Source organism: Gymnodraco acuticeps, unplaced genomic scaffold, assembly GCF_902827175.1.
Source record: "Gymnodraco acuticeps unplaced genomic scaffold, fGymAcu1.1, whole genome shotgun sequence".
In the NCBI taxonomy this organism is placed as follows: domain Eukaryota; kingdom Metazoa; phylum Chordata; class Actinopteri; order Perciformes; family Bathydraconidae; genus Gymnodraco; species Gymnodraco acuticeps.
In genome coordinates this window covers 821,446-844,549 of record NW_022992313.1, presented here as the reverse complement: position 1 = coordinate 844,549, position 23,104 = coordinate 821,446, and the positions used below count along the sequence as shown (strand labels likewise).

General features: G+C 40.8%; 2 protein-coding genes across 2 annotated transcripts in view; one reads left to right on the top strand and one right to left on the bottom strand.

The window, feature by feature from the left end:
* Positions 1 to 5,388, top strand: part of npdc1b (neural proliferation, differentiation and control, 1b) — a 51,401-nt gene extending 46,013 nt beyond the window's left edge. Inside the window, exon 9 of the mRNA XM_034208351.1 lies at positions 3,034 to 5,388. Coding sequence (XP_034064242.1) covers positions 3,034 to 3,111 — 78 coding nt within the window. The 3' untranslated portion in view covers positions 3,112 to 5,388. The remainder of the gene's footprint in view (positions 1 to 3,033) is intronic.
* Positions 5,389 to 6,281: 893 nt separating this feature from the next.
* On the bottom strand, positions 6,282 to 9,529 carry LOC117541211 (fucosyltransferase 7). Its single transcript, XM_034208369.1, has 2 exons — positions 9,506 to 9,529; positions 6,282 to 8,353 (listed from the first exon to the last, which is right to left on the bottom strand). The coding sequence occupies exon 2, from the start codon at positions 8,295 to 8,297 to the stop codon at positions 7,269 to 7,271; it is 1,029 nt and encodes a 342-aa protein (XP_034064260.1). The 5' UTR covers positions 8,298 to 8,353; positions 9,506 to 9,529; the 3' UTR covers positions 6,282 to 7,268.
* Between the last annotated feature and the right edge of the window lie 13,575 nt (positions 9,530 to 23,104).

Genomic DNA, 23,104 nt, shown 5'->3' with positions numbered 1-23,104 from the left:
GCTATTAGAATGTCATTTGTGACTTTAACCAGAGCTGTCTCTGTGCTATGATGTGTTCTAAAGCCAGACTGAAAATCTTCAAATAAATCATTGTTTTTTAAGTAATCACACAACTGTTTTGCAACCGCTTTCTCAAGAATTTTTGAGAGGAACGGAAGATTGGAAATAGGTCTATAATTGGCTAAAACCTCTGGATCGAGGTTGTGCTTTTTAAGAAGCGGTTTTATCACTGCTACTTTGAATGATTGTGGAACATAGCCTGATAATAAAGACATATTCATAATATTTAATAAAGAAGTGCTAATTAATGGAAAAACTTCCTTCAACAGCTTAGTTGGAATTGGGTCTAACATACACGTTGATGGTTTAGAAGAGAGAATCATTGAATTTAATTGTTCAAGGTTTATGGCTGAAAAGCATTCTAGTTTACTATCTAGTGTAATATTAGAACTTACGTTTCCGGGAGCTGTTGATAACACTATACTGGTCAAAGGCAAGAGGTCATTCATTTTGTTTCCAAGAGTAACAATTGTATCATTAAAAAAGCACATAAAATCATTACTACTGAGTGCTATGGGAATAGAAGGCTCAATCGAGCTGTGGCTCTCTGTCAGCCTGGCTACAGTGCTGAAAAGAAATCTTGCATTATTCTTATTCTCATCTATTAATGAAGAGTAGTAGGCTGCTCTCGCTTTACGCAGTGCTTTCTTATATTCATTGAGAGTAATATGCCAAATTAAACGAGATTCTTCAAGTTTAGTGGAACGCCATATCCTTTCAAGTTGTCTCGACTTTTGCTTTATTTTGCGGGTTTCGGCATTATGCCATGGAGCTAATCTATGTTGTTTTATTTTCTTCTTTTTCAAAGGAGCAACAGAGTCTAATTTTATTCGCAGCGCATCTGTAGCACTATCAACAACATGATCAATTTGGGGTGGTGTACATTTTGTATAAGTTTCCTCCCTTACATGCAGACATGCTATCGAGTTAAGTATTGGTGGAATCTCTTCCTTAAATTTGGCTATAGCACTAACAGATAGGTTTCTGCTGCAGGAGCTTTTGACTAATGCTTTGTAGTCTAGTAACAGTACTTCAAAAGTTACTAAGAAATGGTCGGATAAAGCAGGATTATGCGGTTCGACTAATAGTTGCTCAATTTCAATACCATAAGTCAGAACAAGGTCGAGAGTGTGATTATAGCAGTGGGTTGGTTTATTTACACTCTGACGGAAACCAACAGAATCTAATATAGAGTTAAATGCAACAGTAAGGCTATTTTTATCATCGTCAACATGAATATTAAAGTCACCTACGATAATTACTTTATCTGTTTTAAGAACCAAAGTTGATAAAAACTCAGAGAATTCAGATAAGAATTCTGAATAAGGACCTGGTGCACGGTACACTGTAACAAATAAGATTGGCTGCAAAGTTTTCCAGGTCCAAATAATTACATTCAATGAACTAATATGATATAAGGATATTTTCATATAATATTGTTATTATAACAATTGATTACTGTTACTTTTGACCTCATTAATGTAAAGCCTTTTTCCTATTTTTATCAGATACGCTAGTTCCAAAAAGGCGCATGTGACTTTATTCCGAATTTTTAAAAAAATAGAAGAATATTTTTTTCAATGAAAGTCAAAATATTGTTCATTAGGTATATTGTCATCCACATGTTTATGAAGTTTTCATATTAAAGATTGAATTTAATAAACAAAGTCAGGATAAAGTATGGTCATTTTTTGTTTTGGCTCTCCTGTAAAGTTGGTCAAATGTCACTTACGCCCCTCTGGTTCTCACCCCTCGATAATGACTTGTTTAACACTCGTTTTGTCAAAGTTTAGGACTTGCACTTGCCCGTCCTGACTTGAGACTTGACTTGGACTTGAGCGCAAAGACTTGAGACTTGACTCGGACTTGAGCGCAAAGACTTGAGACTTAGGCCTACTTGTGACTTGCAAAACAATGACTTGGTCCCACCTCTGATATTAAAGGTAGGGTAGGTAATTCACTTCAGAAACACTTTTTGTTATTTTCCATGGAATGCTCTTAACATCCCGATAGCAATGAATACATGAAATGCTTTGACAATAAATATATACAAATATTTCATCTGTGGAAGTCGTAGCGCTGTAAAAAGCAAGACCAATTATGTGCCTCGGCCCGCAGCAGATAACTGGATGGCCTACCTGCCTGTCAGCCTTCCATCTTGTGCACAAACTTATCTCGTGCCCTCATTGGTCATGTGCGCGTTCGTGTGTGTTGGAGGAGGGGCTCTGTGAGGAAGTCTGAAGGAAGGGGCAGATTTTTTTCGGTTGTGTATTTTCAAATTCTAGCTTACTCGAGCTGGTTTCTCCATTCTTACCTACCCTACCTTTAAGCGATGTGTTTGCTCAAAATAAAATAAGAAACTTTTACATGTGCAACAAAGAAAAGAGGCCTTTACAATATTCAAAACAAATAAGCAAAACTCAAATAAAATAACAGACAATTTAGGTATTCTTTCTTTCTTGACAATGCTTATATAACTTAATAACTTGTTCCTCGACGGTGTCTTTCAAGCAGGTTGCCCATCACTGTCACTTTAGAGGAGGCGCCGTGGGAATTGTAGTCTTTTTTTCTTATCAAAACAAAATACTGGCTCTAATGGTTACTCAAGTCTAGTCTAAGGTATTGTTTACAGATTGTGTTGCTGCCCCCTGCTGGCCAAAGAGATTTTTAAATGCTTGTTTAAAGGAATTCAGATATTATTTCTCCGTTATAAGTCAAAAAGTCTGTTGTGAAGGATAAATGGGCTGGGATTTTTTTTTAATGTGATAATATGTTGGATTTTTTGCTTTCAACCATCCACTCATGTATTGCAATTAAAACAACAAAATCAGTTGTGTTGCCATTATCCAAATTCCAATGTGCTTTACTCTTTTATCCATTTTGAAAATCGTGAAGATTGAAACCTTTTTTTCACAAAACCTAATTCCTGTGCAGAGTAACATTTCTCATCTGTTCTTCTGTTTCCATCTTTAGACTGGAGAAATGGAGGTGAAGAACCCACTGTTTGACGACTCCACCCTTTACCTTCAAAGGATCCACAAGTCAACCTGACTCGAGACACTTCACTCTGAATGCAGCATTGTGTGTATAAATAGTAGGCACAGTTACACATAATCCTCGTACACTGCTGTGCTCAGGACAGGACGGAGAGTGGAAGGTCCTTAGAGGAGGAGGAGGATCAAGAGTGAGGCGTTCATGGACACAGGGCTGGTTTCTGTTTGAGACTGAAGCAGGGACCAATGCCTCCAACATTCTGAATAACTTCAGAGGGGTAACATACACAAACATTGAATGAAATATCCTGAGTGAATAACAAAGCAGAGTCCAGTAACAGACAGGTGTCTGCACCACTGAGCTACCACTAAGACATTCTGAGTCCATAGATTGATAGGTCACCATGAATATCCATGTTTATTGATAACTAAATAATCCTTAATTGAATGTGTTCTCACTGCAGGCTTTGATTTTATTCACGCATTTTTAAATGTGATTTTAATATTTTATTAACACACCGTGATCTTTATCAGTATGTTAGTTATGTAACCGTTGTATCTAGTTCCTCTATGCATGAATTGATGACGCTGTGTTATGAAATCTGAAAATCAATATGCATTTACATTTCTTAAGTATATAATATAAAATGATTTCAAAAGAATTTGGAACCTCTTTACCTAAAACTCTGAAACCGAGTGTGTTTATACAGTATCTCTCAAACATGGCGTGTCTCCATGGTTTTGTGATCTGTAAATAGCTGCTAACATGTACAGGACAGAGATCTTGTGTTAGTACTTGTGTTCTGCTAGTTTGTGTCAAATCTTCAGTTGTTTGTTTCCTTGTTGTTAACTGAAGGGTTTGAAGAGTTCCTACACATGTGCAAAGGACAGCAAATGTCTCAGAAAATAAGTAATGTCAAGGTTTTGAACAAATAATTCACCTATTATCTGTGGTGCGTTACAGTTTTTAGTGTAATAGTTGTGTAGATAAGAGCGTAGGTATCAGCACACTGTATAGCATTGCTCCCGCACATTTAATCCTACCTTCACCAGATAAAACATGACAAAGGGACTAGGTATTTGTAGGTACAATGCAAAAGTGCCTTAAACTTGCATTATTTCTAATGGCCAGCAGGGGGCGACTCATGCGGCTGCAAAAACAGGTCGGATTGTATAGAACTCAATGAGAAAATGACCCTATTTCTCACTTGATTTATTACCTCAGTATTCCTGATAATTAATAGTAGAAATGCTGAATGTTAAAATGATGGTACTGTTACTCATATGACCTCTTGGATTCTCTGCTTTTACCTTTACTGAAGCTGCTATCCTCACCTGGCCTCAGACTTAATCACCTTCTGGTAAGAAAAGAACACATATACAAGCTTAAACCAAAGTTGTGTTATTTAATAAAGAGTTATAGCATTTAACAGAATCAATCTATTTCCAGCTGGAAAGGACAGATAACCTTTACCACTGATGTAGTACAAGAATCTGACCCTGTTACACAGACAAACAATGACTTTAGACACAGGAAGAGCATTCATTCAGCTAGGTCATTTACATTACAGCCTTAAGAAAGGTCGGGGAGCAGACAGAAGGGGAAGTGTAGCATGGTAATTCAAACCCTAACATCCATATGATAATTGCCTGACAATGGTCAAGGCGACACCCTTCTGTCTGAGAACATTTTGTAGTTAGGAAACCTATATATTTATATTGAATTATTAGACATTCCCATGATACATTATTTTAGGACTGGATGTGAACTATCTTTCTGTGTACTGTATGTATGCTCATATTACCCCAGATGACATTCAACTTCCAGGTTGGTATTTGGCCTCAGTGGCAGATGCTTGTCAGGAAACTGCAGGAACCCTGATCTAACTCAGGAAAGCTGCACTCTTTAGGCCCCTCTCAGCTCTACCACATTCAAAGAGATGGTTGAACTGTATTAGACCTGGACACATATCCACAATATGTCAAAAGAAAAATATCTACAGCAGAGGCCAGGGAGTATTAACAGGGGAGATATTTAACTATGTTGTAAGACAGTTTTATCCAAACATACTGAACTTGTGGAACAAAACAAAGGGCCATGTGGGATGACGAGAAATTATACAATTCTCATGCTGTTTGCCTTTTCTACATGTTCTATAGCTCTGAGTGCAAAGAGCCAAACGGTTGCCTTGTTTTGGTCATGCTCGCTCCGATACAGACTGTTTTTCACTACATTAGTTCTACACACTACGGAGAACTTCTTTACCACCATGTTTAGCCTGCATGTAGATATACCAGAGCTGAAATAAATATTTATATAATCTGATGTGAAAAATGGTTTGACTCTCTTTTCCTTATTCCCATTTTAAAGGCAGTACTCATTGACCAACACATGCCAGCAGCGACTTTTCCTTAGAAAGAAACTAGTAAAAACAATGGACAGCATGTCACATGGAGAAACAGGAACAAGTCTTCCTTAAAGAAAATACTTCTTATATCATTTTCCAGCAATGTGAGCAATTCCATTCCATGAACCAACATTGTACTTTGGCACTCTTCTTAAACTATTAAAACTTACCATTTTCCTTTACTCAACCCTAACCCCTTCACAGGGCACCACTCTCTATTTATATAAATACATAATTGACATGTCAGCATAATTAATAAATGCAGTTTTTAAAATATATATGAAGTTAGTAATAAGTGAAGTTATTATACAGAGATGTAAATACTTAAAAAGCACAAATGAGCTCCCTTATAAATGAAGGATTTATTTACTACTTAAGATGTGTGGTCATGGTCTCTGTTGTGTTTTGCTGTTGCAGTTTATGCCTTATTAAATGTAATTTATAAACATTAGCATTAATTATTTTATTGGGGCCCAAAAAATGGTAGAATAATGGTTAGTCACTGAGCCGTCCATTAGTGTCCTTTTCAACGGCAGATCTGTCCAGCACCCTGTAGGTTGAGCTTCATTGAGTTTATCTCTTGGGAAGAAAGACACCCCTTTTTAATTCTCCTAACCACTATTCCTTAACCCTGTGACATACAGAGGTAGATGAATAGTGGATAGGAAGAGACGATAGGAGACGTTTGTTTTGGACAATTCCACCACAACCCAGGAGTACTTCTGAGGTGTGCTCCCCCTTTGAGCGCTGACACAAGATGGCTGCCAGGACTGAACACAGGAAATGGTGATTGATATCATGATTGTGTGTATTTTTAACATAATTTTAAGAAGCAACATTTATTGAAATGCATAGTTCATTTATTTGCCTTTGTAAATGGATTAAATTAGATAAAGAATTTCTTAAGAAAAATGCCTACCTTTCTTTACAGACAAAGGGCTTGCAAAAATGTCCAAATGTTAGTGAAGGAGTTTATGCTTCCTCACAAGGTGAAATACCACAGGGAAAAACATCGTTTTTTTACGCACCACTCAATCTGTTTTCTTCCATAACATGTCTTCTTATAGGCCAATGGAAAGTAAAGCTTTCAAAATACACATTTAGGTGTTTTTGTTATTGTACTGCTCTTTTATTGCTCAAATACATATTACATAAACGGATAAGTAACTAGGCAAGTTTCATATTAATTCAAATGTTGTTACCATATTCATCTGTCTTGAAAACAAGTTTTTACTGAGGTTGGTCAAATCATAGCCTGATATCAAAGCCTTAAAACATTGCAAATATAAAAGTAATTGCTGTAAACAATATTTAATATAAATGTATGAAGGGATACACAGAGACGAGGTCCACAATCCTCTAATTCTTCCACACAAATTGAATTAAATGTACATTTTGTGCCTATTTTACATATTTATACCAACAATTTCAGAAAACTCTTAATGTAAGTATTCCACTGTGAAAATGCCATGTAGATATTCATCTGATATGTGTTACCCTATTGTCCTGCAGCCCTGAGCAGAAAAACAACAAACAGACGGAGAATGTGTGCTCCTCATTTACATTTATCAGTAGCCTGAGCTTCTGTGGTTTTAACAAAATAACTAAAGTATGTATGGTTCCCCACAAGTTCCCACTTCCGCTTTTTCGTATATTTGTGTTCTGTTCTCTGTTAACCGTAACTGCATGGCTGACACATTTCATCACACACCACAACTGTATGGTATTACCCAATTGCATGAGATAACCAAATATCATAAAGCAGTCCCAATAAAAAAGCGACCTGAAGGCATGAAGAGGTGCAATGTCAGCTGTGAACCCAGCTCTCCAGGTCCTGATACACTCTGCTGGCTGCCAGCCCGGGGAAGTGCTCACAGATCTGACACAGCCTCTCTCTCCAGTCAGTGAAGGTCTTTATCCTGTGAGTGTGGTGCCACTGGAAGAACTCCTCATAGGCCTGCCTGTCTGCAGCCACTTGCTTCAGATAGGCAGCCAGATCTGCTGTATTCTTGAAATCAGCCACATGGATAAAGGAACCAGGGGGGGCCATGGCCTCATAGGTGGCCCTGCTGGGGCCGAGAACGACAGGCACCACCCCTGCTTGGAGAGCGTTCCTCCAGAGCTTCTCACTGATGTAGTCCTTTGCCTCAGAGTTCTCAAAAGAAAGGTAAAATGCACACTTTGCAATTGTGGGCAACAGCTTCTTGTCCGAGAGGGGTTTCTTGTTCCACTTGCCGTACACCTGTATGGGGATGTACTTCTTTAGACTTCGGTAAACAGCAGCCCGAGCCTGCTGAGGCCGGAATCTGCTGACCACCCAGCTGACGAGGCAGGAGCGATTAGGAGCAGCCTGGAAGCTCTGTGCATCCCCCCCAAGCACGGTCTTTCCATAGGGGATGTATATGTCAGCATCACGTCTGTAGCTCATCGTCCAGTTGAAGATGCCGGAGAGAGGAGTGAGGTTTTCATTGTTGACAGGGGGCTCCATGGACAGCCACACCCAGTGCTGGGAGGCTGGGCGGTCCAGGTGCAGGGGCAGCGCCGACAATCCTTCTTTCAGCTCCTGGTGATGGAAGACAACCACATCAGCAGTGGAGAAGGTGGAGGTGTTATCAGTGAGGAAACAGCCACGGATGTTGTACATCTCGAGGCATTTGTCTCCATCAAGCCTGTAGGAGCGGCCAAAAGGCCAGCGCCACAGCAGGATGCTGATGTTTCTCTGAGGGACAGCTGGCTGAGGGTCCTGCAGGTAGAGGGTCGGGTCCAAGAAGATGTAACAAAGCAGGGCTGAGAGGGAGCTGAGGACCAGGAGGGCTCTGCATCCAGATCTCTTCATGGCAGCCAGCCGGGCGTGTTTCAGGTCAAAAGGGCACTGTTTACTGGTATGCAACTCTTAGAAAGGAAGGAAGGGTAGATCTGAGGTATATAAGGCTTTTATATGTTCACATCAGTGCATGATCTGCAGAGGGCAGGATGTATAACACAAAATATTTCCTACTGTGGGAGACATTGAATATGTTTGTGTCAGAGGGCTTAGAGGTTCATTACAAGTGAGTTTGCATCAGAAACAAACCCCTATACAGGCTTGGGAGTAATGGATCACATGTAACGGGATTACGTAATCAAGATACAAAAAAGAAGTAACTGTATTCCCCTTACAGTTACATTAAGAAAATACGTAATCAGATTTCTGTTACATTTTTAATTACTATTACTTTTTTCTATGGACTGGGTGGACAACTGATTTATTAAAACAAACATACTATTTGCTTTAAACTAAAACACTTTTTGTAAGTCTAGCCTGGATTTAAGAGGACACATTTATTATCCTAAATATCTTGGTTTATTCTTTTCTAAGGTCACATTGTTCTGTTCGCGTACATAATACACTCAAGCCAAAACATCTTATAGATATGTCTCTCTATTTGATTTATTTGCATTGCGTTTGATGTTGACGTAATCCAAAAACTGACAGAAAGTAATTAGCGTTAACATGTTACAGGTGACTAATAATTATAAAGGGTTACAATTGTTTTAGTTACCATCCCATCCCTGCACTTATCATCAAGTGTGTCTCTAATATGATCTAACAACTCTTGCGTAACATTTGAAGAAATCTTCAATTGTGTCTGAGTTCTGCTTCTGTCCGCTTTTCAGGATTTCATCATAAGTATTGCGGGCTTAAAAAAAAAAGTTAGTTAACGGATAGTTATTGATAAAAACAAGTAAAAGTAATTTCTGAATCAAACAAAGCACAAACATGTATCTGTGTATTGTTTATAAATGAGTCACTTTCTGATAGATATTCAAACTATGAACACTAGACATAGTGTGGGTTGAGGATAAAGTATCTTGTAAAATAACTGACAGAAAAAGGATTTCTGATTGAAAGAAAAAAAATACTATTTCAAATATATTTCCTGTAAGATCTTATTTTTTTACCCTGAGGACAAAGCCAGTATTCAGTATTTAATTAAATGTAGATATCAGCAGGTGGATTAGAAGGAGAATAAAATCGAGGGTGGCTGAGTTCTTGGCACTTACCTGCTGCCGTGCAGCTCGGTCCGACTCAACACATTCTTAATATAAAGGAAATCCCGCCTCCCTCAAATTTCGGACACATGTCTTGCTTGACACACACACAGCTCCGAAAGGCAGGGGTGACGGGTGTGAGCAGCAACCAACCTCATCAAATCATGACATCATTTCAAATCGATGAGTTTTAATGACTTTATTTTCTTACAAAAGGAATTATTATATACATTTTCACTTCAGACTCTTGGTGGGTACATTGCATTTGGGTGTGTTTAATCAGATCTGGTTAGGCGGGAAACAGGGTGGTAAAGAAGGGTGCCACACAACCACCCTGTTACACAAGAGTGTTAAACTGCTCATGCATCTGCTGTTTGCAGAATGAGCTCTGCCAGCAGTGAGTCGCACTCACATGTGTAATTTTCATTTTGAAACCACAAGCTGGTGTTCCTCTTCCTGTTCTTGAAACTCGGCAGAGGAAAGGGGCCCATGGTGACAGAGATCATGTGGGCACTAACCACATCATAACCGTTTCAAAAATCTGCTTCGCCCTCAAAATCCTACTTGACGTTTATGTTTTCAAAGATTCAAGTTTCAAAGGCTTTATTGTCAAATGCACAGTAACTACAGTGTAGAAATGTCAATGAAAATAAAGTCCCAGGCTCCTCAAACAATGCAACATAATATATATAAGATATATGACAATAAAACTAATTGAAATAGTGCAAGAAGAAACATAGTAAAATACAATAGTGCGAGATTATGTTGCAAGATCAATGCATGTAATGCAGATGACTATACAATAAGATACACTAAGCGAAATAGTGCAGAGAATGTTGTAAGTGACCAAGAAAATGCCGGAGTCTAAATATTGTACTTACATGTAAATAGAATAAGATGAACAAGAACTGAATGTAAAAATAAATGCTATACAATAAAACATAATCCTGTTAATCACAGTGATAACAATTAAGATAAATACGTTTAAAATGCAAACAGATTAATGCAAACATGTCCCCCCACCTCTCTCTCTCTCTCTTTTGCTCTCAGCCTTGCTGTCAGCTCCCTCACTCTCTTCCTCTATCTCTCACACATACAAAATGAAAATCTAAACACGCACACACTCAAAGACACACCCTCCCATATACACACACACCCTCACACAGCCACACAAACACTCACCCTCACAGAAATATGTATTAAATGTGTGTGTGTGTGTGTGTGTGTGTGTGTGTGTGTGTGTGTGTGTGTGTGTGTGTGTGCGTGTGTAAACCCCTCTTAAAAAATAATAATCTAGATGCTTCAGTAATGAACAACTACAGGCCCATATCAAACCTCCCATTTCTAGGTGAAATCATTGAAAACGTTTTTTTTCAACAGTTGAGTAATTGCATTTAAATAACTGTTTGGATGTGTTCCAGTCAGGCTTTCGTCCAAACCACAGCACTGAGACTGCTCTTGTAAAGGTCTTCAATGACATCCACTTAAACACAGACAGTGGCAGAACTTCAGTGTTAGTATTACAGTTTTTCTCGATTGCTAAACACTAAAATTATACATAAAGCACAATTATTTTAATTTGAGTATAGTCCCCTTGTGAAATGGTTATGTAAATGTGTGTGTCATCCGCATAGCTATGGTAACTTATGTTCAATCAGAAGAGACGTTGATGTATGAAATACATATTTATTACTGGGACACGTCATATGAATGAAATAATGATTGCCAGAATTGAGACAGGAGAATGGAATGGTGTTTGGCGATTAGGCCCCGGTTTGCAGGATTATCATTCAGGAGGGGAAGAACCGCTCCGAAGAAACCCCCAAAGAAGTGAAGTATGAAATACTGAGCTGTAATGAGTTTCTTACCTTGTGGGCTGACTGCGGTGATCTGTGGATGAAATGAGAGATTAACATGTGGATTAAACAATCGGCCGGAATAACTGCCGGGCTTATTGTACATCATAAGATGCTTGACCCGAGAGCCGACGGCCGGAATCAGTGCCGGGCTTACGTACTACCACTAAACAACGGCCGGAATCAGTGCCGGGCTTACGTACTACCACTAAACAACGGCCGGAATCAGTGCCGGGCTTACGTACTACCACTAAACAACGGCCGGAATCAGTGCCGTGCTTACGTACTACCACTAAACAACGGCCGGAATCACTGCCAGGCTTACCGTACATCATAAGATGCTTGACCCGAGAGTCGACGGCCGGAATCAGTGCCGGGCTTACGTACTACCACTAAACAACGGCCGGAATCGCTGCCGGGCTTACTGTGCATCATAAGATGCTTGAACCGAGAGCCGACGGCCGGAATCAGTGCCGGGCTTACGTACTACCACTAAACAACGGCCGGAATCGCTGCCGGGCTTACTGTACATCATAAGATGCTGACCCGAAGGTCGACGGCCGGAATCAGCGCCGGGCTTACGTGAACACTACCACTAAACAAACGGCCGGAATCACTGCCGGGCTTACTGTACATCATAAGATGCTGACCCGGAGGTCGACGGCCGGAATCAGTGCCGGGCTTACGTGAACACTACCACTAAACATTGCCGACACGATGGTCGATGACCTGCGATGCAGGGTTAAACATTAACACAATGAACACTACCACTAAAATGCATAAATACCAGGTTTGAGAGATCTTCGGATGGCCGCACGGCGCTGATGTCCGGGCGAATGTAGGATGTGAAGGCAGAGGAGGACCACCGTCCAAGTTGTTGTAGGGATGAGGAAGAAATACCTTGATTGGCGACAGGGTTGCTGCACCTATCCTGAACGAAGCCCTGAAATGCTATTAAGACACCACCACCAGTTATATGCATGTTTACCATAGGTAAACTAGAGAGATCTTGGATTGCCGGCGTGAGCCGATGTCCGGGCGAAGAGGGAGATGTAGACAATGTAATGCAGCTGTTAGCATGAGTACAGTGATGCATGAATATCATAACCTGGCTTATCGTAAGCCATGTGAGCATGAAACCAAAATATAAATGAAATGCAATATGCGCAGCATAAGATGATGTATGCTTAGGTAAATGCTGAAACATGACCCATGATATAGGACTAGCTTAATTAGCAGTTTATTTACACCCCGTGAGACATAGATGCTGATGTGCTTGATTGGGTGATTAGACTGTCTTCTATCATCTTACATGAACTTCTCTTTCTCCCTGAAAGAAACCCCCCAAAACCGACGGATGGGGCAGCATCCGTGACTGTGTTGAAGCTTGAAACTGCGTTACTTACTGAGCATTGTAACGGGTAGTACCGAACTGCAGCGACGTGCAGTCAGGGGAGGCAGGGGAGGCAGAGCCTCACCTGTCATACTCATAGACTGGCCATACTACAATGTAACGGAAAAACAACTAAAGAAAAACTAAATAGTAATAATAATAAAATGTCTCCACTGATCTGTGTTGTAAATGTGATTTATGTTGATTCTAATCGCTTTTTATAGTCAAAATCAGCAAATTTGCCGAGCTCCGCTACAACTACATGGGAGCGATGAGAAGTGAGGCAGGGATGAGCTCTGCCTCACGTAAGCCCACAGTAACTTGCTGGAGCGCGGGCACTAATTTAGCGCGGGCACTTATTTTGTGAGCGCGCTCAAGCCAGTTACTGTGTGGTAAGGTGAGGCACAGATGAGCTCTGCCTCACCTCAGAATGCATTACCTCACAGAAACTGTCTGGAAAGCGGGCACTAAGCGCATGCCTGTTACCATCTCACTGTAGGTCACCAATGTAATGTTTGTAGATCCCTTTATTACATTTATCCTTGCCATCCATGGTCTCTAAATAACTTATTTCACGTATATATGATATTTAGGCTCGCCGTACAACGGCAATGAAAAAAGCACCAGGGGAGGCAGCCATAACCTCTGCCGCACTGAAGGGGGCGCACGTGAGCCCACAGGTCCTTGTTGCTACTGTTATTCTACGCAGAGACGGTATAGACGCGAACAACAACTAGACTTTTGAAACTAGAGGAAGATAAGGAGGACTTGAGGAGATTGTTGTCCAGAAGGATAGCATGGACTTCATCTTCAAGTCAAGGTAATACCACATTGGTAATGAAAATTGGTTCTTACTAAGAAAGAACAATCCAATATTTAGATTGTGGGTATCCTTTTGTTGAACGATCTGTTTAAAATGAATCGAAACATCAGATCAAAAAAGCTTTTGAAAATAACAGAATATTTCGATTAAAGTCAGAATATAATATTTGTAAATCTGACTCTGAAAGAGTCAGTGCCTCACCAGCCATGAACCTCACCGCACGTCACTGCCGAACTGCATTAGTAATGTGTTACGTTACTTCGTACGGCAAAGTAATACGTGTACTGAAACTCCATACTGTAACACGTTACACCCGACACTGCCTGGAACTCACCTTAACCCTGAACTAAAGCAGTAATGCATAACGAACATCTCGTGAATTTGTTGCAAACTGTCTCTTGTCAGCGCTACCCTGACACCTGTTTTAGGGGTGAGGCGCAGGGAAAAGAGGCGAGAGCCTGGGCTGTGCAATGAACCTGCTAGCCGCCTATGATGCACTTAGTGTCCAGTACTGGCTACTGAGCCGGGAGGAGAAGTAGCTTCAATGGGGTGTAGTTTAAGCCCTGCCTGCCTGCAAGGGGGGTTGTGGTTGAAGCCAGAAATTGGTAAAGCTTCGCATGCGATGAGGGCCCGTTCCACGTGAAGGCCGGAAGTGCCGCATTTGAGCGGCCCTGATGCCAGTGATGCCCTCTCGAGAGACTGAAGGCGTGCGTCAATTGTTTGCGTGAAGTAGCCCATTCCATTAGCTGGAGGAACTTCCGTGGAGCCCGATATCCTTGTCCTTTCCTCCCGCGTCCGGGTTTGCCGGCTGAAACCGCTAGCCGACTGGGGAACACCGCCTGTAGCTTAATCCTCGAGACTGCGGAGCTGATGAATGTATGCCTGGAGCTGGGACGAAGCCCTGCTGCTGTTGCGTATTGTCACCTGAAATGACAGCTGACAAGAGGGAAGAGCAGATAAAGGTATTGCAAGAGAATATTTTAATCCGATCTTGATTGTATAGAGTTTCTCAGCTTTTCTTAGAATCTGTCTTATTGCAAACATGCTTTTCGTTAGTCATAATGATCCTCTCTGTAAGTTGAGGTCACAGGTCAAAAGCTTCTCTGCTTTTCCTGTGGGGGAGGGTTTCCTGTCTCCATGCATTTGCGAGACAAACAGACCTTTGTCCCGACATCTGCCATTGATTATGGTATAGCGCGGGTTTCTGTGGTTCCGCCTCTTCTCATGTTGGTGCATGGTGTCTCGCCTTTGTGGCAGAGCTGGCCAGGTTTCTTCCTGACAAGGGTCGAGGCTTTGCTATCTCTCCGGCTGTATTAAATGTACTCTTAAATAAACTCTCAGTGCTGTGGCTAACGACGATCCAGACTCCATAATTTCACCACAATATTGCTACACAGAAGTTTTCCTCACAGGGATTAGCGGGTGCAACGATAGGCTTGTGAGAATGAAGAGAGGAGTGATTGGTTAGCTGGGGAGTGACGCCCCCGATCATTTAATGAGGGAGGAGAGGGTAAAGAAGTGACGTGTAATATGAATGAAGAGCTTGGTCTTCCTGCTTGAACTTGCGCTAAGCTTCATTTGTTGTTTTTCATTATCTGAGCCAGTGGTAGCATGTAGATGTTAAAGAGAAGAGGCCCCAAGATGGAGCCTTGAGGTATCCCACATGTCATATTTGTCAACTCAGATGTGTATTTACCTATAGAAACAACGTTTGTTCTGTCCTTTACAGTTTTTCTCGATTGCTAACACACTAAAATTCTACATAAAGCACAATTATTTTAACTGACACTCAAAGAGCAAAACATCGGCTCAAATCTCCAAAACTCTAAACACGTTTTCAGCTTTTCACATAATTTGCAAATCAACATGGCACTTTTTCCAAACCACTGCACACGTCTCTCCACGTAAGACACAGGAATCTGACATAAAGTAGTCACGTGTTAGCAGGTTTAAAACACTGATATTCAAAATGCCTCACAGATGGACCAATGATCAAGAAACACGTTCCACCTTACCAAACACCTGATAGCATCATTGTTGGCTCATCAATCAGGATGTTAGCACTATAAAAAGACCACAGGTGAGCACTTTCTTACAGCAACAATGGAAGCCAACATGAGCAAGAGCAAGAGGAAGAGGAAGAGCAAGAGCTGGGGTGAGAGTGAGAGGAGAAAGAATGAGAGGTAGAGGTAGAGCTGGAGGGAGAGGACGTGGACAAAGAAGAATACTCTCTAATGAAATGAAATGTTATCAACCATGGTTTGTCGATGAGAGAGGCTGGACAGAGGGTTCAGCCTAATCTAAGCCGATTTACTGTCGCCTCTGTAATCCAGACACTTAGACATGAACACAGGTTAGTTACCAGTTTTTAGCTCTGCATAATTCATGATATATCAGAGCTTATGTCTGTTGTGTGAAACGTATTTACTTCATTACTGTAATTGAATTGGTGGCATGTTGCATACTATAACTGTACAGAAATCCTGCACAATGTACTGTGGTAAACTTACTTTTATGCAACACAGACACTGACCAACCACTGTGTCTTTGTTGTTTATCTGAAGGACTGAGAAACAAAGAGGTGGAAGGCTAAGGATGTTCAATGATGCACAGGAAGCAGCAGTTACAAACTTGGTATTGGCAAACAATGCATCACACTTAGAGAGATCCGAAGCAGAGTAACTATGTGCTGAGATGCATGTTGCACAATGTGATTTTTGAATGAAATATGATTTTTTTTCAACAACTCATTTGTATTTCTTCATTTACTGTATTTCTGTAAACTCAAGCAATCTTTCTTTGCAGAAACCTCTCTGTACAGAGCCCAGCCCAGAACAGATGAAAGTGCTCAGATTATGCTCAGCAGGGTGGTCAAACAATCTAGTACTATGAATGAAGTGTGTTATATTCGGTGCAAACGTTTGCATTTGGTAAGTGTTTATGTAGTTTTGAGTGCAGTTCTTCACTTAGCAGGAGAAATGAGGTGTTTTGCACTTTGGGTGTGTGGTTTTGTGAATTGTGTTTAGTGTTCTGAGAAACTGAGCAATTTAAAAAAAAAAGTGTGTTAGCAATCGAGAAAAACTGTATTAGATCTCAGTGCTGCGTTTGACACTGTTGACCACAACATATTACTAGACCGACTAGAAAACTGGGTGGGACTTTCGGAAACAGTTCTAAATTGGTTTGAATCCTACTTACAGTTTATCTCGATCGCTAACACCAAATATAACACACTTCATTCATAATACTAGATTGTTTGACCACCCAGCTACACACTGCTGAGCATAATCTAAAGCAGGGGTTCCCAACCTTTATTGTGCCAAGGACCGGCAGATACATGAAAACAAAATCGCGGACCGGTTGTCAATTTTAACTGATTTTAATATGTACCAACCAGCAGGTAGCAACAGAGGCTAATTGTATGTAATAGCCTGAACAAATACTAGAACAATATGCATCCAAAACATATTAACAACGTTAATTCATTTTAAACCAAAACGTTGATGTATCTGATACACACGTGTGTGTGTGTGTGTGTGTGTGTGTGTGTGTGTGTGTGTGTGTGTGTGTGTGTGTGTGTGTGTGTGTGTGTGTGTGTGTGTGTGTGTGTGTGTGGTGTGTGTGTGTGTGTGTGTGTGTGTGTGTGTGTGTGTGTGGTTAACACTGTAGTAGCCTGCAGTCACTCTTAAGCTGTTCTGAAGAAGGTAAACACAGTGAAGGCGGTGCGTAAAAAGGCACAGCTCTTTGCGCGCTGGTGCTGCACTTCTCAGAGGCGGAGTTACACGTCCCGCTGCCTCCTGATGCTGCAGCCATTTCATGAAGGGAATGAAGTTTTCCTTCTATAAAACAGCTGGTGGCATCATATACTGAGAGTCCCGGACATTAATTCATAGATGAAAGCAGACTGGTTCACAGACTCTCCTGTTTTGCCAATCCGGTGCTTAAACAAATAGCTCTACACCCCTGGCCGACATGTCCTTAAAATGAAGTCCGAGTTTGAAATATATCTCAAATAATGTATGCACTGCCATTTCCCCAAATAAACATAACAGTCTGCAATCAAACGGTTGTCTCCTGTGCGCTCCTCTTCCTACTTGGCGCACCGGTAACTTTCTCGTGCGCACGAGAGGCTGAGACCTTATAGGCTGAGCCGCCGAATCCCTTGGAACATCATAAAAGCCATTTTCAACTGTTTTCTGGTGGAGGTTTAACTAGGCTACTGGATGAAATAATATGACTGGTATAGGTGCAAAATTAAACACTTTTTGGAAAAAAACATTATGATAAAATATTTGTATAAATCTGCAAATATTACGATAAACTCACAGCTATTTCGCGGCCCACCAGTAACACCTCCGCGGCCCGGTACCAGTCCGCGGCCCGGGGGTTGGGAACCCCTAATCTAAAGCACTTTCATCTTTGATGGGCTGTGCTCTGTACATAGAGGTTTCTGCAGAGAAAGATTGATTGAGTAGAAATACAGTAAATGAAGAAATACAAATGAGTTGTTGAAAAAAATCATATTTTATTCAAAAATAACATTGTGCAACATGCATCTCAGCACATAGTTACACTTGTTTCTGTAACGCAAAACAAAAATGATGCTTCTGTCAAATACAGTAGATAGAAATAAAAACTTTTAAAAATATTAGGCTGAACCCTCTGTCCAGCCTCTCTCATCGTCAAACCATGGTTGACAACATGGTCAATCAAAGTGGCCCGGATTTCATAAGAGAGTATTCTTCTTTGTTCACGTCCTCTCCCTCCAGCTCTACCTCTACCTCTCATTCTTCCTCTTCTCAATCTCACCCCACCTCTTCCTCCTCCTCTCACTCTCAGCCCAGCTCTTGCTCTTGCTCTTGCTCTTGCTCTTGCTCTTGCTCTTGCTCTTGCTCTTGCTCTTGCTCTTGCTCTTGCTCTTGCTCTTGCTCTTGCTCTTGCTCTTGCTCTTGCTCTTGCTCTTGCTCTTGCTCTTGCTCTTGCTCTTGCTCTTGCTCTTGCTCTTGCTCTTGCTCTTGCTCTTGCTCTTGCTCTTGCTCTTGCTCTTGCTCTTGCTCTTGCTCTTGCTCTTGCTCTTGCTCTTGCTCTTTCTCTTGCTCTTGCTCTTGCTCTTGCTCTTGCTCTTGCTCTTGCTTCCATGTTGGCTTCCATTGTTGCTGTAAGAAAGTTCTCACCTGTGGTCTTTTTATAGTGCTAACATCCTGATTGATGAGCCAACAATGATGCTATCATATGTTTGGTCAGGTGGAACGTGTTTCTTGATCATTGGTCCATGTGTGAGGCATTTTGAATATCAGTGTTTTAAAACAGCTAACACGTGACTTCATGTCAGATTCCTGTGTCTTACGTGGACAAACGTGTGCAGTGGTTTGCAAAAAGTGCCATGTTGATTTGCAAATTGTGTGAAAAGCTGAAAACGTGTTTAGAGTTTTGGAGATTTGAGCCGATGTTTGGCTCTTTTAGTGTCAGTTAAAATAATTGTGCTTTATGTATAATTTTAGTGTGTTAGCAATCGAGAAAAACTGTAAAGGACATAACAAACTTTGTTTCTATAGGTAAATACACATCTGAGTTGACAAATATGACATGTGGGGTACCTCAAGGCTCCATCTTGGGGCCTCTTCTCTTTAACATCTACATGCTACCACTGGCTCAGATAATGAAAAACAACAAAAGCCAAGGCTCCAAAAAGGTATAAAAGTTAGCGCTGAGCTTCAGTCTGCAATGTTCAAACAACAGATAAAGCCAGAAATCTAGGTGTAGTCCTTATAAAATAAGGAGGGATAAGGAAAGAAAAAGCCTTCCTATGTCAGGCTTCTCTCATGGGGGAAGGAGTGTAACAACCGGTGTTTATGTGACCGGTAGTCACTCACGGTAACGCCCACCCAGCCAGTGATTCGCTGTTGGTTGGCGCCTCCATTTCCTTTTCCCCCTATTTAGTTAGACAGAGCAGGAAGGGAAAGGTGTGTGCAGCAAGAGGGATCGGCGGAGCAACACGCTCATCTGTTTAGAAACCAGCAGTTAGGTCGTTTAAAGTCTGTGTTACCGTTTGTCTGATCCACCGTCATCATACCCTTCTGTCGTTTCACGTTCCCGGATTATTGTTTACAAAACTGAAAGGAGCCGGTCATCACCCAACCACCTTAAAAACCAGGACTGGAGTTTCAAAACCGACTGGATTGCTAAAAATGACTGACGTTCTCCCGCGGTTTTATTTATTTTGAAGAAAACCCGAAGTGGAACATTTTGGATTTAACATTGAACTGTGGGAAGACGAATTGTTAGATTGTTTGTGGGGTATTCAAAAATACACTTGCTATTTGTGATTATGATTTTGAGTTGTGTCCTTTCTTATATTTTGTAATGTCATTCAATGTTGGGTGTTTGCAGTGAGATGTATACACCTTTGTGCAGACTTACTAAAACTGACTGACTAGCCAAATCTGAAACGCCAGGAGAGAGACCTGACTGGCACCCCAAAGAACCTAAATAAGTAAACTGTCACAACAGCAGGATTTGGAAAAACTTGTCCATGCTTTTATCTTCAGTAGACTGGACTACTGTAATAGTGTCTTTACAGGTCTCATTAAAAAATATCTATTAGAAAGCTGCAGCTGATTCAGAACGCTGCTGCTCGAGTCCTCACTAACACTAAGAAAGTGGATCACATCACTCCTGTTCTGAAGTCTTTACACTGGCTTCCTGTGTGTCAAAGAATAGATTTCAAAATACTGCTGCTGGTTTATAAAGCTTTGAATGGTTTTGGCCCAAAATACATTTCTGACCTACTGCTAAATGAACCATCCAGATCTCTCAGGTCTTCAGGGACTGGTCAGCTTTCTGTCCCAAGAGTCAGAACTAAACATAGTACTCTGGACTGCTCTCCATTCCCCATTCACGCCTCCGCACCTTCGGGGACCGTGCCTTCAGTCAATTCAATTCAATTCAAAACCTTTATTTATACAGATAAAACCCATTGAGATCATAGACCTCTTTTACAATGGTGACCTGCTTCAATTAGTTCCAAACATTAATACAAACATGACAGAAAACAAAGGACATTATATGATACTACAGTTTGTATACTAGTAGCATTTACAGACACCAATATTTTCTGATTGTATAGCGTCTATCCTAGCTTTAAAAACATGAAATGGAATCAAACTGCTTAGCTTCCATTCCTTTTGTAGACTGTTCCATGCTAGCGGCGCTGCGCATCTAAAAGCTGTATTTCCTAATACAGTCCTAGCAGTTGGCACATGTAATACAACCACAGCTTTAGATCTCAGGCAGTAGCCATTTACAATACGCTGTGAGATCAGGGAACAGATGTAAGACGGAAGTTTCCCTAACATTGCTTTATAAATAAAAAGATACCAGTGATTTAGCCGCCGTACAGTAAGTGAAAGCAACCCTGCCCTTGTATACAGGGTACAATGATGAGTCAAAGTCTTACAGTCTGTCACAAACCTTAGTGCACTATGATAGGCGGCATCTATCTTGGTGAGGTAATTGGCCGGCGCATTCATATAAAATAGATCACCATAGTCCAGCACAGGTAAAAAGGTCACAGTGACTAGCCTTTTCCTGGCCTCAAGAGAGAAACAGGACTTGTTTCTATAAAAAAAACCTAGCCTAACCCTCAGTTTTTTAAGCAGGTTATTTACATGCAGTTTAAAAGAAAGACAGTCATCAAGCCAGATACCAAGGTATTTGTAAGAGGTTACCACTTCAAGTTTTTTTCCTTGCATGGTTACAATATCTAAAACAGGCTCTGGTGACTTTTTAGCTTTTGAAAAGAGCATTAACTTGGTTTTATCCACATTTAAAAGAAGCTTAAGCGCTGAGAGCTGAGTCTGAACAGTGTTAAAAACAGTCTGTAATTTAACAACAGCCTCCTTAACTGAGGTACCTGCACAATACATCACAGTATCATCCGCATAAAAATGTAAGGTAGCTTCCTCCACATTATCACCCAAGCTATTAATATAAATGGAGAATAAAAGTGGACCTAGAACAGAACCCTGAGGTACACCATTAGAAATGCTCAACCACTCAGAAGTGAGCCCATCAAAGTGTACACATTGGGACCTTTCAGAGAGGTAGTTCACAAACCACCCCACTGCAAGGCTGGACAAGCCAATGCTGAGTAGCCTCTGTTTTAAAATGCGATGATCAACGGTGTCAAACGCTTTAGAGAGATCAATAAACAGAGCTGCACAACTCTGCTTATTATCTAAAAAACTAGTGATGTCATTTACAACTTTCATTGTGGCAGTGATGGTGCTATGTTTTTTCCTGAAGCCCGACTGATGTTTCGACAGGATATCATTTATACATAAAAAGTCCTTTACTTGCTCACTCACTAGTCGTTCAAGCACTTTAGCCAGAACTGACAATTTCGAGATTGGTCTATAGTTATTTAAAATAGTTGCCTCCCCTCCTTTCAGTAAAGGCAAGACATAAGCAGACTTCCATACTTTAGGAATTGTATTTGTGCTAAGGGTGAGGTTAAAAAGAGAAGTAAGCGGTGGAGCAATAAAATCTACAGCTATCTTTAAAAAGAAAGGTTCTAGGTTGTCCGGGCCAGCCGGTTTCCTAGGATCGAACTTGGATAAAACATCATGGACAACACCAACAGTAAAAGGGGTAAAACTGAAAGGGTTTTCCAGACCACATTGTTCAAGGATTGGAGCGTTCACAGAAGCAGAAGCACAGTCAGTGACAGAATCAAACAGCGAGCCACAAGACACAAAATGCTTATTAAAACAATTGAGCATAGTAGCCCTGTCTGATATAATGCCAGATTCTGTGGTAAGGCATGGAGGTAGCTCATTTGGAATATCACCAGTGGAAATCTATTTTATGGCTTTCCAAAATTTCCTAGGATTATTCAGATTTTCTGTGGTAACTGACAAATAGAACTTTGATTTAGCACTTTTTATTTGTGATGTGAAGCTATTTCTTAGCTGCCTAAAGCGTAGCCATTCTACCTCTGAGCCTGATTTCCTAGCCTTAGCCCAGGCATTGTTTCTCTCATGAAGGAGACTGGACAGTTCAGCGGAAAACCAGGGATTGTCTCGACCCTTCACTCTGAATTTACGCAGAGGTGCATGTTTATCTATAATTTTCATAAAACCAAGATAAAAATAAGACCATGCAGTTTCTACATCCGTACACAGATTGATCTTACCCCAATCAAAATCAAACAGATCGTGTAAAAAACCCTGCTCCACAAAGTGTTTTTTATCTCTCCTTGTGATAATGCGTGGTTTCACTTTTTGGATCTTAGTGTCCCTAATTGTGGCTACAACACAGTGGTCACTCACATCATTAGCAAATACTCCCACAGATGAGTATTTATGTGGCACATTTGTTAAAATTAGATCAATTAAGGAGGATTTATTTGGGGACTTAATGTTTGGGCGAGTAGGACTATCTACAATCTGAGTAATGTTCAAAGAGGTACACAGGTTTTTAAAGTCCTCTGACACAGAAGTTAACCAGTCCCAATTAAAATCACCAAGCAGCACTATTTC

What these genes read in the sequence shown, in the direction of transcription:
- LOC117541211 (XM_034208369.1), bottom strand. Translation starts at nt 8,297, where the DNA reads ATGAAGAGATCTGGATGCAGAGCCCTCCTGGTCCTCAGCTCCCTCTCA.